The 20244-nt window shown below is 33.3% G+C and overlaps 1 protein-coding gene across 2 annotated transcripts in view; it reads right to left on the reverse strand.

Annotated features, from left to right (window-relative positions):
* The window catches only part of Cpx (synaptic transmission protein complexin), a 127723-nt gene that overhangs the window by 16996 nt on the left and 90483 nt on the right, over positions 1–20244 (reverse strand). For both annotated transcript variants that reach the window (XM_077410389.1, XM_077410390.1), the window contains 2 exons: positions 8644–8807; positions 1109–1238 (listed from right to left, as the gene is read on the reverse strand). In XM_077410389.1, coding sequence (XP_077266515.1) covers positions 1109–1238; positions 8644–8807 — 294 coding nt within the window. The remainder of the gene's footprint in view (positions 1–1108; positions 1239–8643; positions 8808–20244) is intronic.

Below are 20244 nucleotides of genomic sequence, written 5' to 3' on the forward strand. Positions count from 1 at the left end.
GACAAAATAAGAACGTGTCAAAAGTCTATAAAAATTGATAATCAAAATAAAATATTTTTTACAAGGAAAAAAAAAAGAGAGAAAAGTATATAAAAGGAAAGAAAAGAAATCTATTGTGATGTCCCGACAGACAAAAATCTATATTTAACAAAGTTGTTTGTTTAAAAAATTGTAATTCTCTTTTCAAAACCTCTAATTTAAATAAACAACAAATTTTTCAATTTTATATCTCAAATTTATTTTATCGCAAATTTTAATTGACACTTATCCATTCTTGTGAATATGAAAATGAATTATATATAAATTAAAACTGTTGTTGTGAAATACAAATGAAATTAGAACACATTAAATAATTGTATTTTCGCAGCTAACAATAAGAAAATGTTGCTGTACATTTCAATCCAATGAGTAGAACAGAATTAATTTTTACCGGGTCTCACACAATTAGACCTAATTTCTAAATTTTTTAGATCCAATAAAGATCTAATAAAATAATCTTGTTTACTTGTGCTATATGTAATGTGTGATATGATAAGTAATTAACGGTATATATGTATATATATATATGAGTTCAAACATATTTGGGCAGCTGGTAGATGTTTCTGAATCCCTCTAGTGTTGTTATGGGTTTAGAGTAATTTCCCTAAGGACTTGGTTTCTTCTTTAAGGTTCTACTACATATTCACACAGACATGATTCAACACTCTCTCACAAATAGTGATATGGAAAGTAGTCGTAGCATTAGTTTCGTGTTTGGAAAATTAGAACATTTGTCAGATTTTTTAGCCCGTCGAATTTTGTAAATCCATATATAGGTGCAATATAGTGCTTTGCTGAATTTAGTATAATTGATGTCAATATCTTTAAAAAACATTTTATAGTTTGATAATGATAGCAATAACGATTTTAAACATATTAGAATGAACATTATCTTCTCTTGTGAGATCTCGTTTGTTTTATTTTTACTTTATCTTACGTGTTCAAAGTGAACAAAATTTTATTATTCATAATTACTCGAAAAATTGCAAGTTAAAACTAATTTGACTGATTTAAATCTATTGAATCTATATTAAATATATTGAAAGAATATATTGCGAGCACTACATACTGGTAAATTCATCTTCGTCTTCGGCTTCAGCTTCGGCCGCGAGTTCCTCCGGTGTTTTCTTCTTTCGCATCAGAGGATTAGGCTCTTCCTGTGGCATTTCTTGCACCTCTTCTTTTTTCTTTATATTATACTGCAAATAAAAAAAAACAATATCTCATCAAGTGAGATAGAAGAACCTGTAATTTTTTTTTCAACGTTAAAAACTTGATTATTCAATCATTTATAATGTTATAAGATTTTTATGAATAAGTATTTCAATTTATTATAATATTAGTTTGCTATCCTACTTTTTAAATTTATTATTATACACTATAATTATATAATATATATATATATATATATATATATATATATATATATAAAATTATATATCATACATTTTTTTAAAATTTTTCTTATATTACAATATATTTTTTATAAATAAATCTTATATTACATATTTTATTATCAGATATTTTTTATCATATAATATTTATTTTACTTTATTGTATTAATTTATATTTTAACAAGCAATTAGTATCTGTCTCTTTTCTTCCCTCCCACCTCCTCTTTCTCTTTTTCTAACTGCTATTTAACACATCCAATTTACAACAAGCAGCGATGGTCTTCGCGTATACTACCGATGCTTTGTATTCTTGGTACGACAATAAGCTCGATTGCAGAGCAAGCTGTGGACATAGCATTAATGGTACAAGTGCCGTTACCGCCGCGTGTATATATAGGAATATGCCTCATATACAAGTATTATCATTACCTATATGGGATATGTATACGTTGTACCGCTGACCAAGGGCTCATTAATAATTGGTGCCTTTCAGTGAAATGATTTGTTATGCAACGGATAATAGCGCATACTCGACATCAGCGTCACGAGTGCCTTTGTTTCCTTCAGATGAGTCGCTTTCAGAAAAAACGCGTTATGTCTGGACTCCATATACATATATGTATATTTTTTGCGATTCAAGAAAACAATTGGAAGTCAATGAAATATAGCGTATCTTATAATTATATAGTAGGTATATAACATTTTGCACACGTATCATGTACTTATTACGCAATTTCTGTATCTATTGCTTACTATAGATACCTAATACATTAGTTCGCTTAAGTATACATTAATTCCCCCTAGTTGAAGAAAAATCATTGGCGCATTTCACAAACCTATAATAAGTAATATGATAAATTAGTACCTACAAGATATGTTTTCTTCCCTTAACTTATAACTTATACGGTATTGATATATAGCGCGATGAAAGGCACAGTTAAATCTTCTTTTTGTTCAAATCAATATATATTTCGTTAGCATATATAAATGACATTCAGTCAGCAATGTTTATTTAATAAGTTGTCTCTTTATTATATCAAGAATATTAATATTTTAAAAGTGATTAATATTGCAAAGGGATGGAAAATCAATATATCGTTTCTATCGTAAAAAAATTTTTTAATGGCAAAGAAATAATGAAAACGTTAAAAAATGTATACAAAAAAATATACGATAAAACGTGCTGGTCTTTCTAATGTAAATAATGCATTTGCATTTTTATTGAATCGAAAAAAAAATATCAATTAATATTCTAACTGATACTTCAATTTCTAGAGTTTCAAAATTATTTCTAGCATGCAGAAAAATTCTATTTTATCTTATGATCTTAATTCTCCAACCACATATTTGACGAGAATACGTTCTCTTTCAAACTCTCAATCTCTCAACGAACATACGCGTTACATCGAGGAGACAGATAGCGCAAGGATAAACGAGCACTGTACCCCACGTGGCAGCGTCAAATCTGATGCTCTGATCCTGACGTTAATTAATGTTCCTCGATACACGCGCAACATATCCGCGCGCCTCTTGCATTTGCGTCTGTACGTGCGCTTCTGTCCATTCATGTTCGAAATTATGAGAACATTATTATGCGCCGGATTATGGCTGCGCGGCGATTTATCACGCGTTACATCTGGCTGGCACACATAACTATATTAAGAATAACCAGACAATTTAAAAAGTACATAATTACAAAATAGAAAGAACTGAGAGCAATGCGTAAATAATTCTAATCAAATTTAATTAATTATACATATATATATATATATATATATTTAATTATATTTAATTATGTATAATTATATACATATATACATTATATATATGTATATACCTCTTATAATTAAGATTTCTTGCTTGTACTTATGTATAAATGATTTTTATCTCTAAAAACTACGATCGAGTATCGCCCATTATCATATACAGTTAAATTTTGTGTATAGCATATCTATTACACTTATTGTATACAATAATTGTATACAATAATTACAATCGTTTGGTAGCAATTAATGAATAAACAACTGTTTGAAGTTTTGCGCCATTTGCTTATTCTAATGATATTAGTACAGTGTGTTGCCTCCATGAAGCCCGCAGAGTGAGTCGCACTGCGGCGTTTTTGAGGCCTGCGTCCTTTCACGCTCTCGTTTCGATGTATTCTGCACTCTTATGTAACTAACTCATGTAAAAATATTATTTTTCTTACCATTAGCTACTCCAAACAAAATAAATTATATATTGAATAGATAATATTTTAGTGTATGAAACAATTATATTGAACAGATAATATTTTGATATTTTATCGAATTTTGAAAAATTTAATGTTTTACTAATATTTCCAAAGTTTCATCGACAATATTGACACATTTATAACTTTTTCTCTTCTCTCTCTCTCTCTCTCTCTCTCTCTCCTTCTCCCTCCCTCCCTCCTTTTTTTCTCTCATAATCTATTCATTATTGTATCTATAATACAAGCATTATTAGTATGCAGAGACAAAGAAAAGATTGGAAGGAGAGATTACGGTATTCTCGATACTCCCTATATACACCATAAATTTTGTCGGTGTTACAAATAGACAGAAGATCTGATACGGTGCCATATTACCGCGATAGGAAAATTGGAATCCGAGATCTCTGTCGGGATTCAGAGTTATAGTATAGGCTTCAAAAGATATGTATCGTATTGCACGTGATCCTTTTCTTGAAAATCTACGTATATATACTAATTACATTTTTTTAATTCGTAAACATGTATTTAAATAATCCTACAGAAGATATAAAAAAATTAGTTTTCGATTATGCACACAGACATAAATAATATCTATACATGTAAATTCTAAGATTTTATTTGTAAAATAAACTGATATAATTTGTACGAATGACAGATCCAATCGATCATTCACGGAGAAAAAGGACTTGCTACTATAGTGACAACTAACATTTTTTTGCTACGAATAGCAAACTTTTTTCTATTGCAACAAAAGGTTTTGCTTATACTATTGCTAAATTAATTAGCTCTCGCAACAAAAAAAATGTTAGTTGTCACTACAGTAACGAAAGATTGGCTAATGTAGCAAATCCTTTTTCTTCGTGTTTAATCAATCAGCGTTTATTGCCGCGCTGTTTTTCACAAACCAGTACATGCAGATCTACTCGCGATACTTCTATCCTGATACCGTTAAATTAACAGGTGCTTTGTAAATTAAATGGCCTTAACTTCGTTCATAAAGCACACGCTGTCAGGTACTTTCATGAGACGGTTCCTCGTTCGGTGAACGTCTTAAAAGGAGTCAGCCTGACTCTATTAGGAAGTCGCCATATTGAATGCAGGGACTCCCTACTAGAGTCAATTTGACCCCAGTTAAGTTCAATCTTCTCTCTTCTAGTTCGCTTCATCGTCGCCTCTTTCTTCTCGCCTGCATTGTCACATTTGATGCTTCCTCTTCCTTCCTCGGAGATTATCTTTGACATTTGCTAGGATACGCGTGTTCAACAGGAACGATCAATCACCTTAGACCTTAATTATGATATGCATGGTCAATGCCGAACTTGCCACTTATAACGATGACTGCCCTATTTTACTTAAGTAGACTTCTATACGTAAAATTTTCAGCGTTATCGATTTTTTATCTCAATATCCGGGATACAATATCCCAATGGATTCAGCTTTCTTCGAAGTTACACTATTCCTCGCGTCGGTTTAGCATGTAAATTATTTAACGCAACCTTTGAAGGCCTATGCTATGCTGAATGTTACTGCCAATCGATCGTGCCTGATTCCATGCAATTTGCAATCGTTTTGACTGACTGAAAACGCCAACGCGAGGCTGGACATAGACGCCACAGATTGCTTTACGTTAGTTGCGTTGAAAATTTTATCGAGGCTAGATCAATAATAAACTGTTTTCATATATCAATTTATATGTACTTCTACATATAACATCATTCCCTTTAATTATGATCTGACAAATACATTCACAAAACACATTCACTGATAAAGCAACTTTTATTTTAATTCGAGTTTCAACTTTTATATATATTGATACTTCTTTAAAGTAGATTTCTTCGGTGTATATGTATACATTTATTTTAACAATGTTTCCGTTGTTCACAAAACCCTTCAATTAAAATATTTCAACTGGAATGCAGATTAAAATCCTTTTCTCAAATGTTTGCATCATCATTTCTTCTGCTCAATAGTATCTATTAAAAGAAAAGAGTAGAAAAGAAGAAAAGAAAAGAAAAAAGAAATGAAGGAGAAGCTGTGAACTTGAACGTGTGAACGGAGTGTGTGAACGAAGAATGAACAATATAGTATAATCATTCGATAAAATATATGAGAAAATAAAATAAAAGTGTTGTAACAAGAACAATGATGTTGATAGAAACTGGTAACGACAACGTAATAATGTGTTCCTTTCGTCTTCGAGATGCCGTTGAGGACGAAGAAGGCCAATGAGGGAGCAGAGAGAATATAATATTTTTTCAAAGTTTATTGTGAAACGCGAACAATATTAGATCGATAACCGGAATTTTGGAAATCTCTCTCTCTCTATCTTTCTCTCTTTTTCTCTCCTTCACTATTCTCTTTCTATTTATTTAGCATTATCAGCTTTTAAAAGTAACATTATTTCTGATGGAAGATGAGAGAAAGATTCAGTGCTTCTTTTAATGTCAGTGCTTTTTGAAGGATTTACTCTGTATGTGTGTTTGTAGATTTGAAACTATCTTCTCTCGAAAAATGTTCAAACATATTTTCCCAACTTACAATTAGTAAAAAATGTAAGGCAATCGCAAAACAGATATAATTGTACTTTATAAATATTAATGGGTCTAATTTGTATATAGTTCTGATGTGATGATAAATGTCACGAAGTAATATATTTACACTAATACAGCATGATAGATAGCATAATATATATTGATACAAATAAATAAATAAAAAAAAAAAAAAAAAAAAAAAAATTTAAATATATATAATATATAATATATATTTTTTCATTTATTATATATATGCATATATATAGCTTAAATAATATATTGTATTACATACGCTGTTCCCCCCGATTACAAGTTCTCGAGATGCAATTTGCAAATATAAAATAATAAAAGAATATTTTCAAATTGCGCAAGGACTTGGCTATAACAAAGTCCCACTTCGTTCATTAGTCGAGATAGGAAATCGGATTTGACTTGACCCAATGCGATTACCATGCCAAAGCCTCTTCCACTGCTACGCAGGAATAGTGGATGCTCTATTCTCATGAGAGATCACGGCTCTCGCGCGTCTCAATCTTTTCCGCTCATTTTCGAAGAATCATGTTTCTACCGAGACGGAAAGGATTTGAAGGTGGGTTTTCCGCCTATGATGAAGCTGCTATTAGTGTTAATTATATTCCGCCGAGATCCTCTTGCTTTACGAATAAAACCGCGGCGGAATAAACGAATCTTGAAACGCTATTGCGTTAAAAGACGTTTTTTAATCTAAATTTCGCAGAGTAATGAAGCCGCTGAAATTCGCTTTTATTCGTTATTACATTTGTCCAATTCTATACCTGGTCTCTTTAGTACCGTTTTATCATTTCATGAGTTCTTCGAGGTTTGTCCAAGTTTAAACGCTCGATTGAGTTTTAATATTTCGAAATGCTTAAATTCGTAGAATCATCACCTTTCAGATGTTTATATTTGTCTAAATCTTTAAATTTTCGCGCATTTCTTCATATCTCAATGTTGTTTGATATTTCGTACAGGTCTTCGATCAGATTAAATAATTCTCAAATCATTAAATCGGGTTTCGTAGAAGCGTGCACGTGCTTACTACTCATCCATCGATTTAATTGATCTAAGACATCCTCCGGAGATTTAAATCTCAACTCCGCCGTGATAATGGTTAAAACATTTAACCACTCGGCGACCACTTCCGCATGTGGAATTACAGTACACTGCATGCAGCGGTGCGGTCGGTGTGCCACATATATACACAGATCAAACTGCGTCCCTCAACGTCGAATTACGCGTTTGGTACCTTCAACGATATCATTTTCTGTTTACATACGAGATAATCGCGTTTCCACTCCAATTAACGTCACGCAAAATCCCACGCCACTAACCCAGTTAGGCAAATATCGGTGAAGGAAAATGTAAATCTACCATCAATTTTCTATCTCGTAACAAGTTCTAGCATTTCATTATATAAAAATATAAATTAAACGTTATTTCGTTGTAAGAAATATAAAAAAACATTCACAGCAACACCGCTATTATGACATTCATTAATCTTTATTCCATATTAATGTAAAAATTAATGACGCGCGAGAGGAGTGCTGATATATCGATACCCTCTCGAGTTTTCGTTAAAGCCGAGTCGATCAGTCGGCCCACTTGACATTTTTTAGAGGACAAAGCAATCGCGAAGTTGAATCACGTAGAAAATAGAATCCGTCGAAGCATTGATCAAACGGGCTAGAACAATATACGCCGACGGGATCTCGCAAAAAGCTTCCAACGCATTCACCGGTTTGGCGGGAAATAAATGTGTGGATAAAAAGAGGAACGGGAGAACGAAAGAGATGTAAAATGCACGTTGGATCGCGCCATTATCAATCCTGATGTATTGTCCTGCTGTCAGGACGGAGTCAACCACGTTGACATGACCCAGATGAAATCGAGGACTCTTGTGGAAAACGCGGGAGAAACACGTGGCGATATTCAAACACGTACTCTGATATTTATAGTCAGGAACAAAATCCACTTGTAATTAACTGAAAAATATGATTCAAAATACCTTCATATATAGTACGTTTTAATAACAAAAACTACAAACAAACAGTTTCCAATATGGCAGTTCTGTGAATTTTTGGATACTATCTTGCATCAAATATTAATAAAGATATTTACAAGTAAACCTGTCCTGATATCCTAGAATTATAGCATTTCTTTAATTAATAACTCATTAGTAGATAGTAATATTTTTTAGAAAACGTTACATTTTTATGAAATAATTTGAACGACGCGACGATTTGAAAATCGAGCAATAATTTAGTACGTAAATAACATTAAATTCTACAACACAAAGTTTGCAAAGGGTGATGATGGGAGTTCTAATTGAATGAGTGTACGAAAATCGAACTTGAGTCATTTTCAGAGCGATTCGATAACTCTTTTTAGCTGAGAGCAAAAGATTTGCTATAGCAAAATCGTCATTGCTGACCTTATCTCTGATCTCTTGCCGCATCTTCTCTCGTTCTTCCTCCATTTTACGATGTTTCTCCTTTCTTCGCTCCTCGGCCTCCCTAATGGCCTCCTGCCTCTCTCTCTCGGCCTCCTCTTCCTTCTCCTTGTCATCCTCGTCACCTCCTTCGCCACCTACCGCGCCTACAAAATAAAGAGAAAAAACATTTATATATATACCTACGTCTTTTTCTCAAAATATATCAAATTGTACAATTGTATAGACTGATAATTTTATATTTGACATTAATATCTTTATGACAGTTAGAAAATTAAACTAATATTTTTAAAAAATTTACATAATTTTTCGATGTTTTTGCAAATATTATTTAATATTTCCAATACGTTAATTATACAAATAATTAAAACGTTATATATTTTATCCAAACAAAACATACTTACGTAGCAAAGATAAAAGATTAATTACATATTTTATCGCATTTCCAAACTAGTTAATTTTCCATGTTAATACGAGAAAGATACATTTACGAATATAATCATCTCAGATTACATGTAATTTAGTATTTATGTATTTAATTCCCTGAGAATCGAAAATTTATTTTTTCCGTGAATGTTTAGAATTTAATAAAAGACAGTTCTCCGCCTCTTTCGAGTCTAGCGAAACTAGCTGCGTTATGAAGCGGACAAAGAAAAAAAAATAAGATTTTGGCGAAGATGTGGCGGAATCTCTGTGCTTTGAGGAAATTAATATACTACTTCTATCTCGGGGCCAATTCACAGTTTTCTCTCCTTCACTCCTATCGTGCTCATCGTATTTGCGTTGCTTTCCACGAGTTGAAAAGATACTTTGAGAAGTCCGATTTATCTTTCTGTTTCAATTTTGTTCGTTGCCCTTTCGTTCATTGTCGGCTAAAACTTCAGCTTTGAGGAGTAGCGAGATAATAAGCAAATTTGCGGTATAACTTTGAGCAACGTTCCTGTTCCGATGAAATACACAATAGGAATAATTAGTCACATGCATAATACCGTGATAATAATCAACTATTATTGTTGATTATATAATATTAATTAAAAAGGATTATATAGATTATTATATAGTAAAATATATATTTTGCATACATATAAACCAAAATATATTTAATTTACACATTTTGTGCAGGATGTCCTAGGTTCTAGAAAAATTGAATGCTTTTTTCGTATAGAAAAGATTTTCTTTTCTTTCAGCACAAAGCAATCCACTATGTAATATATAGTATATTAAAAGATATTTTTACAAGATATTATATCAAATGTGGATTGGAGAGAAAGGAACTAAAGCTAGATAAAAGAAAATAACCAAAATGTGTAATTTTATTTAAATAATATAAAAAACTAAAAGATTTAAAAATTATCTTAAGAAAATTATATAATGCAAAATAAAATAAGGAAAGAAATATTATACATTTATATATAATACTTAGATTTCATTATTTCAAATTGAAGAGAAGTGGCAACCGATAAGTAATCCTGATTTTTCAATATGCAAACTATAATTAAAGAAGTAACAAGATCGTTTTTGAAATCTCAAGAATCTCGAAGAAGTTTTGCTCTTTCGAGGGAGTTACATTTCCGAATCTAATCGCATCGAGAAGCGAGTCCGAGTGTAAGAAAGTTCGACGCGATTCATCGAAGAAAAGTCTCGAAAAGCAAGTCTATCCGTTCAAGTTTTTCATGAAGTTAAGTTCGAAAGTCGAATAAAAATATTAGCGCACTCTTAGGAAACATGAATTCGTAAACATCTGTGTGATCAATTTTGCAGCGAAACTTTCTAACATTGCTGCCAATTTGCGTGATATTGCAACACTACAGAAAAAGTCTCAATATCTTTTCCTTTCTCTTAGGGATTTTATTTAGTATATAATTAATAATTTCGCAAACGTTTAACTTACGAATTAAGGAAGAAGACGCGAACAACAGAACAGAAGGTGTTAAGACTGAATTTTATTTAGTGAAATTTCCACTAAGCTGAGAAATACGCCGTCGCGGAAATACGCAGCATATTTGAAAATTGCGCGCAGCACGATTTAAAAAAACGCATTCCGCGTCTCTGAAAAAGATTAATAACGGAATTCCTGCGGTTTTCCCCTACTCACTTCTATGTCCGGCAAAACTGTCCACGGACAAGTTTTATTTGACAAAATGAAATTCTCCGGTGGTTATCCAGAGAATTTCATGACGTCGCTAGCCAGAGGTGATGTATAGGCCATTTTATCATAACGGACAGAATTTTTTTACACGAGTTCAGAGTTTTTCCTTAATCTTTTAATGCATTCTGCTAATTTGACAATTTCTGAATTTTCTTGAAATGTGTGGTTTGCTAATTTGTAAATATATCTTTTTCGCAAATAGGGAATTCAGCTCAACAAGAGCCAGGTGTTCGTGCGATATGATAATCAATACTGTACGTAATCAACACCCGTTTCTAAACATGATATTACCAATATTTTATCTGAATTATAATACTTGTGTCATCAGAACTAATTTATATTCTACTTAGGTTCTGTTTAACCAACTGACTTTTGCCGGATGATTATAAGTTGAATAAAACTGTGACCTCTTCGCGTAATGTTTATTTAAATCATATTTCGTCACCGAATCCGATTGAGAATCTGAAGTACATAAGGCGCCGTAGTTATAAGACAATTATCGCCCGTAAATTATACATCGTGACGGAAATACAATTTCACGCAACATTTGGTACGGTATTTTCGAAGTTAAAATTAGGATAACGCTAATAATTACGATTGCACGATATTTTGTGTTCCCGGAAATGCGACGCGACGAACCGTTTATACGATCGAGCGCGATTTAAAGTCACGCATTGGAGACTTTGAACGACACGTGGCACTGTGTTAACAGTACGATAAATACGTATACAGAGTTGCTTTTCCCGTCTTTCAGTTTTTCCTTTCGGTCTTCAAACTACTGGGCCACCCCGGCGTATTTTATAAACCACTTTGGTTTGGGGATTTATCACCGGCGAGAGAAACCATGCGATAACTTTATGCTCCGAAAATGAGTATCGAGTTTCGTATGCCAGCACGTTCGTCACTAGTACGAAATATTTAATATCGTAAAACATATGTTAAATATTTTAATCTAATGTATTAATTAATTATGGCAGAACACTGGATCGCGCGTGGCTTGCGACCCCTTCGCTCGAACGTCGCCGTAAGAATGCTGCGGTAAAGTCGTGGCCTACCCGCCGCGCTGCGAGTAAACAGAACAATTTGTTGTCACACGCAACGAAATATTTAAACTTACAAAACAAATAATAATGTGCGGTATGTGCGTTTAATACGTATCTCGTGTATTTTAAAGTAAATTCGGTATACGTATACATCGGTATACATGGATTTTCGTCGCGTATATTATTGTCAACATTAAAATAGAAAATTATAAATTATATTTTTTTAGAAATATTAAATGGAACCTTTTTCTTTATACTACGCGAGGAATACAATAGCGTGGTTTCGTTTGTCTGATAATGTACGGCATTGACAATGCGATATTGAAAGTTGAAAGTACGTAGTTAATTTCATTTCTTGACAATATCCCTTATAATTCCCTAGTGTCTCAATATTATGCTTGTACTTATGTATTTAATGAAAGATCTCTTTACAACGTCAAAAACTTGAAATTTTATACTCAAAAAGTAAAGAACAGGTGTAATATATATATATCATTTTGTCACAAAATTTTTAAGAAAATGTCAAAAAAAGATATATTTACAATAGCGACGAAAAAGAATCGTATTTCAAAAGAGATAAATTTGAACAAGCTGTATTTGAATATAAATAAGTTTCACCTACAAACTTAGTTGTCAGGCTACGTATGTGGCATATATCGTAAACCCTAATCCTAAAAGGATTAATAGTGTGACAACGTTGTACACGCTATATATACGCGCATGCCGTGTTTCCGGTGGGAAATAACAAGTGTGACGACACTTCCGTGTATACCTCCGGGGCTGGCACCCCAGTTACGAGCGCTATATTAAAGGACTGTAAACAGTAATGGCTATCTACATCCAGTATTGTCTGTAAAGGCCGGTTTTCACACGCAATGATTAGTGGCGCCAACTGACTGGCATTCATTGGCGCCAGAACCAACTGGCAAACTCACAAGTGTTTACACAGTGATTGGCGTATAATATGGAAAATATTTAACATTTATTAAACACTCAGTAAATGACAACAACCATATAACCTCAAAATTTGAGGTTATATGCTTTAGCCAATAACCGCCAGTAAACGCCACATTACTAGCGCCAGTTTGCATCAAGTGTTTACACTTGTATTTTTACTGGCATTAGTCGACTGGCGCGGCCTGGCGCCACCAATCATTGCGTGTGAAAACCGGCCTTAAGTTCGCACAGAAAAATTAATGTGACGGAAACAAATCAAAGTACCAAAAATAATGTGCGTAAATGTGTTTTATACAAATACAGATAAGGTTTAAAATGACATTGCACTGAAAAACCTCGTAAATTTTTGTGTAAAACAAGTATTTTTATGTACATATAAATATCGAACAAAGATACGAGATACGAATGAGAAACAGCTCACACGTATTTCAAATAAAATGGTTTCTATGTAGTTACTCGAAAAACTGAAATATTTTTTAGTGCCGGGATCTACGAGCGAAATCGTCGAGTGTATCGTGACGACGATGAGCGAACCGCTGTTTCTCTCGGTTTTGAACCTCGTAACGTTAAAAAAGTGATCTTGCCCAACATACGTGTAGTTCCTTCAAATCATCGCAATCTACACTCTCTCTTCAGTTGGTTTAGATTTAGAAAATATTCATTATCGCGTGAATAATAAGGGATTCTTATAAGTAAGAGTCGCAATAATCAATAATAAGAGTACTATGGCAATTGTTCGAAACCCGTTCGATGTAACGCGCGTCCGAATGAATTCCGACCAATCGCTAGTAGTAAATACCATTTCCGAACACAAAAGGCCGGTCGTTTGAAACACCTGCGGCCCAGTGTCACGAACATTCGCTGTTCTACTCGGCATTGTCATTGGTATCTAATTGAATCTGCATCTCGCAGCACAAATTCGTAACGACCTCTATTACAAATGGTTGGGAAATTAAAATGTCATTCGTGAGCGATAAACAAATGCGCCGCGTTATACGGGACATCCATGGAAAATAGCGAGCAGCTGCGGAGTCGATATAAGCAGATGCGGCGTCGTATATCTGGCTATAACTTGCCAGAAATATATAGCTTTCTGTTTTATTCGTCAGACGTTACGATGAATTTTACACGCCGCGCATATCAATAGAACACTTTTTATTATATTCGTTAAATATATTTATCCGTTAAAATTATTATAATAAATTTTTATTCGCGAATAATACTAATAGAACATCTTATTCTAACATATCCACCAAATATATATATAATAATAAATTTTGTTCACCCCAAGCTACATCAAATACATCACCAAAGACACCAAATTATTACATTCCTGCAATGTGATGTGCATATAATACTGAGAAAATTGATCAGAGAAAACTATGGCGTCGTCTGTATATCGACGTGGTTCTTTATCGATACTCCCCATTTACAATTCCGTTAAAATTCTATTTCCTTTGAAGACAATTTTATATAAAAGCCGCACGCGCGTCAGTCACGATGCACGCAAGGTATATGTCTTCATTTGAAGCGACTGATAGAATCTGCATTTTAACTAGCCTTTATAAGAACAAAACCGCTCTATTTCAGCGCGAACAAACCGCGAAAGAGAAAGTCAGCCTTTTGCCACCCTCTCTCAGTTTCATTCGCCCACCCGAGCCCGAGTTGGGTGCTAACGCCGATCGCCGCTTTATCGAACAATCCGCCGTCCAATCACCGCCGCGCAGATGTTGGAGAAACGAATTTACTGCGAGATTTCAAACGAGTCGCCCCGTATCGAAACGGTCACCTCGTTTCTCGTTGGACGACGATCGTATTGGCTGTTTCACCACTTGGTTGGGTAAAAAAAAAAAGGGAATTGGACAACCATCTGAAACGGACGGATTATCCGTTTGCATATATGAATGGCTTGCGAGCTGGAAGAAATTCTGTACTTCACGTATATAGCTGATAATCAAATCAACGATAGTCAATTCAATGTGTCAAAGTTTTTATTCCACGCTTATGCACTCAATCAGTTTTAACTTTTAATCGAACTGTTGTGCAATCTCATCTTTTTAAATCGCAGTGATAATTATTATCTAATGCAATATAAGATAAAACTTAATATAAGTTATGAATCAATCTAGAGATCCATTAGTGTGCGGCTTAATAAGCCGAGATCGCGCATCAATATTGCATCCAGAATATGACGTGCGGAAATGCTTTGTACATTTTACAAAATTGTAAAATAATTCATAATGCAAAATACATATATACAATAAAAAAGTTCTCATAATCTTTTTTAGATAATCTATATGATAATATTACCTGTGTAATAGTATCTATATAATAAGTCTTGTATTTTTCTATTTATATAATTTCCAGTTACCTAATTAAATTTAAAAAATACTTATGTTGAAATAATACTAATTTTGACTTTCAATCTCGACTTTGTAACATGAAGTAAGGTACCTTTTTCTTCTAACCATGGATATATAATGTTGCGATAACGTGCATTGTACATTGCACGTTCACAACTACATGTAAGTATTCTCGTTCGTTATCTTTTTTCGTGCGAGTTTAGGTTTGGTATACACATGCGGTCTGTAGCACGTTACGATAGCATCTCTCTTTTATATATGCGCCTTCGACTCAAGGATATTTTGCCTAGCGTGCAAGTAATGCATGTGCAAGGTATAGCAATTCTCTTGTACCATATTATATATAAACATATATAGGTTTAACATTTTTATCGAACTTTGTAACTAGCTACTTTTCCTTTGGCCGTGTAATAAAGCTTTATAAATGCATGATGCGTTTTTTAAAAATGCAAGAATGCCAAATTGGAATACGTGGTCCGGCAGCTATGTGGCTCGCAAACATGTATATTTCCTTCTAACCCTGTAGCATTGAATGCGCGATAAAGTACATAACACAATTAATCTTTTATCTCTCCATTGCGTTTCATACACACGTTTCATTCTGATAGTATGTGAACAATGCGTTTAGTAATTATTCGCGTGTTTAACGTGTCTTTTCACCGTGTCGGAAATGTCAAATGAAATTTTGACAAAGAATAAGATCAATATAAATAAACTTCTCGTTAAAAAGTTCTTGTCAAGGAAATGATCAAAACGTCAAAAGATATTTACAAGAAGGAAAAATAAAAGATTCTCTTGTTGCTAAGTCGTACACAAATACCTGCTGTGTTAAGAAAAATTTTAAATGAACGGCTATAGTATTTTAATTGGAAAATTCCAGAAATCCTTTCAACAGTGAAAACATGCTGATTCCGATAGCAACGACGTATTCTTTCTTGAGAGATTTTAACATAATAATTGAATATTACGAGTAAGGCATTAAACAGAAAATGCTATTAATTCTTCAATACGATTTTTATGACTATGATTTCATTATTATCCAACAACAGATACCATGCTTACTACACGAGCACAAATACGTTGCAATATTTTATTCCTGCTTCTAGTAGAGTTCAGGATTATATACTACAACACTTTATTTTCTGATTCACTTATTCTCTGTCGAGATTGCACATCGAAACAGAGAGAAAGAGAGAAAAAAGGGCGAAAGTGAAAAGGAAAGGGGAAGAGAGAGAGAGAGGAGGGAGGGAACAGAACGGTATCAATTCTGACGTATCGAAATAATTCGCGAAATCGGCCGCAGTCTCGAAAAAACTGGTCCCAGATTTTACCTTCTGCGAGATCCGATTTGCATGCAAATCTGCCTGAACTCGGATCTGTGCCCACTCGCACGATTATATTGGCGCACGTTCGCATTGTCCCCCTCGAGAAGGGCGAAAAGTTGCCGTTTTGGAGGGAAGGATTGGATTATATTACCAGAAAACCTCGATACGTTTCGATCGTAAAATATCCGAAGATAATACGATAAACGATCCAAACGCTTTTAAACTCGGTGAGATCTTTTTATATAAAATATTAGAAAATTTTTTGCTTTCTTTTATTATTATTTTACACACGTTGCATTTTTCTTTCTTTAACGTTACTTTATTATAAATAAGAATACCATTAAATCATTTTCTTATAATTCCTTTTTTCATTTAATGACGTTTCTAATAAATAATTCCTTTCATTTTTCACATCTATTTATGACTTATTCTCTGCTAATTTTCCATAAAAATAAAGATAACGTACGTAGATGTGCATCACGCAGAAAAACAAAAATAGTGAAGCTATTTACCAATCTTACAAAAAATAACATGCAAAATTCAATACTGACAGCATTATCTGCACTTGAATTCAGAAGGAAACTGTCCCGAAAGAGATATAGTCAATATGTTAAATTTATATTAAAGAGTATTATACATATATACGGTCTGGGGTTTATTGCTAATAACATATGTTTGGTATAAAAATGTCTCGTTTAACATCACAATTTATGTAACTTCGCATACTTGTACAGTCTATTGGTCATAACAGCAGCACCAAGTACGAATACGATTATCTGATGGCAACAACCGATCGAATGGCGTGATCTAATACATTCTCATTCATTGACACGTTTGCTCGCGCTACCAAGCATAACTAGCATCTGGTTATCGTGAGCTTAGGTCAAGTAGTCTTGATTAAGCCACTCCGACGTAATTAACCCCATCTCCAGAATTTGCTTCTATTGATGCGGCTTCAAGTTCAATCGCAGTGAGCATCGATCGCGCTTAACAACACGGTTGTTGTACTTTGATTCGATCATTGAATGCATCGCGAGTTACAACTGATTATGAGTTTTTAGGTCAAATTAGATTGACAAATGTCTATACAACTCGATTTGAAAATCCACACTTTCGAACATAACGAAAAATTCAGCTATCTATTATTCTAGGATTCTCAAAATAATAGAAACTTTTAATGTTCAGAGTTTGTGATTGATGCAGCCATTTTAAGACAAATTTATCAGTCATAGTCATAACTCTGCCACACGAGGACAACTTGAAAAACAAATTCAACTTTTTGTCTTGTCATTTGACGAGCAGTGAGCACGAGTTCTCGAAAATCGATTCTGAGCTTGATACTTGGTTCATTTCCGGTACGGGTTGGGATGGTCGTATCAGCGTTTCCTCCGAGGTGGAAGTGTCGCGAAGAAGAGCGAGGGTTCTCGTGTTAGAAGTTGATTGTTCCGGTCTCGTGCGGTATGTAAAATCTCTCCAACATCACCTAGAGATATTTTCTTTCTCTCTCTTCCTTTCCCTCTTTCTCTCTTTCTCTCTTCCTCTTCGTCCAAAATTCCTCGCTACTGATTTCAGTTTTTCCTCCGTCACAATTTTTTCCCCTGCAATTTATTGACGTAGAAAAGAATTTTGCTACGGTATTGACGTGGAATTTCTTTGCTTGGTGAGAAATTTATCATGGGTGTTAAGATTAATGATCGTGGTCGTGCACGCTTAAGTAAATGTTAAAGGGGACGCGTTTAAATGATTATAAAGAAAGACTTAACCATTTTTTCATTCAGAAAATGTTGGATAAGTACTTCGATATAACATGTGACTTTGAATTTCTAGCTCAATTTTCATTATTCGCTTAATAACACAAACGTGCATTTAACTTTTTCCAACAATTTTTGTGTTTAATATTCATGCAAATTCTAAAAGCCGATATGAACCAGACACAAAATGGGAAATAATATAATTCTTTTGTAATTTTCTATGTAATTGTTGTGAGTGTGAAAATATTTTGTTCTCTTTAAATTGATAATAATTTAAAATACAGATCAAAACACTTTTGGTCAATTTTTTTGCTTTATTTTTGGTATTATGTAAAATTTTTACTATTATTATATTTCTGTTTTATAAATCTTATATTAACCAATACAACTTGTTTTGATCTTCAGTTATCCATCAAATTTGATATTTGCTTTTTTCCGAAATATTAACGTCTATCGTATTTCGATACACGGAATTAGTCCTATTGATTATTCCTTTGGCAGCTACAACGCACGCATTAATTCGTACGATACAAACTCGCTTTAGATTATACAATGGCGAGGTAATTTCTCTCGTGGTTAAATCGCAGTAGGTTCACACTGTATGTCTGAAGTTACTTCGTGAGATTGTCGAGTCGCACGGCAGGCTGCTTCAACCTACGATACGCTTCGTGAGCCGATCGCAATTGCCTCAAGAGACGAAAGGAGAGGAGAATTTCAATGGTCATGCGGTTATCCGTGCGGTTATCGCGTAATGCTTAACCTTTGTATTGTCGAGACGTATCGTGAACGTTGCGATAAGTTATAGGAAATGATATATTTAATGATAAAAAAGTCAATAATAATAATAGTAATTATTACAGGAAAAATTTGATAACTCGTAGAAGACGAAAGTATCAAACGCTTTTTAGAAAACGAGAGAAAAAGTTATAGATTTAAAAAAATACATGCATTACAATACATTCATTGTATTTGGGGATTTAAAGATGTTTTTTTAATATAAACTTTAATATTAGACTTTAATATTATCTTATAATTATCAGATCAAATATGATTGTGTGCAGATATTTGCATATGTAGCCGTTTTACTTTACTGCTCGTTGTTCGCATTGTAGTAGATATGGTGCAGGTGTGTCCGCTCTGTTGCATTTTTGAAGCATCGAGGGAATACAGGAAGTCTCAAAAGCACACTTAAAACATACTAGTTTCAAAAATAGTGAGAGACCTTTTAAGAGAACAATATTTCATTGAGCAATTTTATTTTCCACTACTTTTTAATCTTCGATTTTATTGTTGATATATATCATTGGTTTACTTATAGATAATCTAAAGATTTATAGCAGGATCCAAGATTTCTTTTGCAAATATCTGTTTAGATACACAGATAGATTACATAAATTATAATTATTTTAGGTAATTTAATATTTAAATTAGAATATAAGTAATTCTTATATATATATATATAATACTAACATTCTATGGAATACTTCACAGATTATCTAGAAAGAGATTCTGTATAACATTATTTGTCATATCATCCAAGGCCATCTATAGACACACTTATTTCTTTTTAAATTTAGAAGTTGCATAAAATAAAAGTAGGTCGAGTAAGTGCAAACCTTACAAAGAAGAGATGCAAGGACAGATGGTACTCATTAGAAGGTGAGCTCAAGGGGACAAGCTTATTTCGGGGCGGACACGCTTCTAAGTCGATGACGTGAAATTCAATTATGCTTCCGGTGTCTGGAAGAGAATTATCTCAAGAACGATCTCGACATCCATCGACTAAGTTACTCGAAGATTTTCATTATAAATTGAGTTACAGCAGAATTTCAATCTCCACCATCGATAATCGAATCGTAATCGTAATGGAGATGAAGCAAAAGCCCGGTTTTTGCTATGATATTTCTCCCGTGTAATGAATATAAAGGTATCGAATAATTCTATCAAAGTGCCAATCGATCAGATGATATGAATAAATATCATTTTTTTTAAATT

This window comes from Temnothorax americanus, unplaced genomic scaffold, assembly GCF_048541705.1.
Source record: "Temnothorax americanus isolate GAGA-0224 unplaced genomic scaffold, ASM4854170v1 Scaffold29, whole genome shotgun sequence".
Taxonomy (NCBI): Eukaryota; Metazoa; Arthropoda; class Insecta; order Hymenoptera; family Formicidae; genus Temnothorax; species Temnothorax americanus.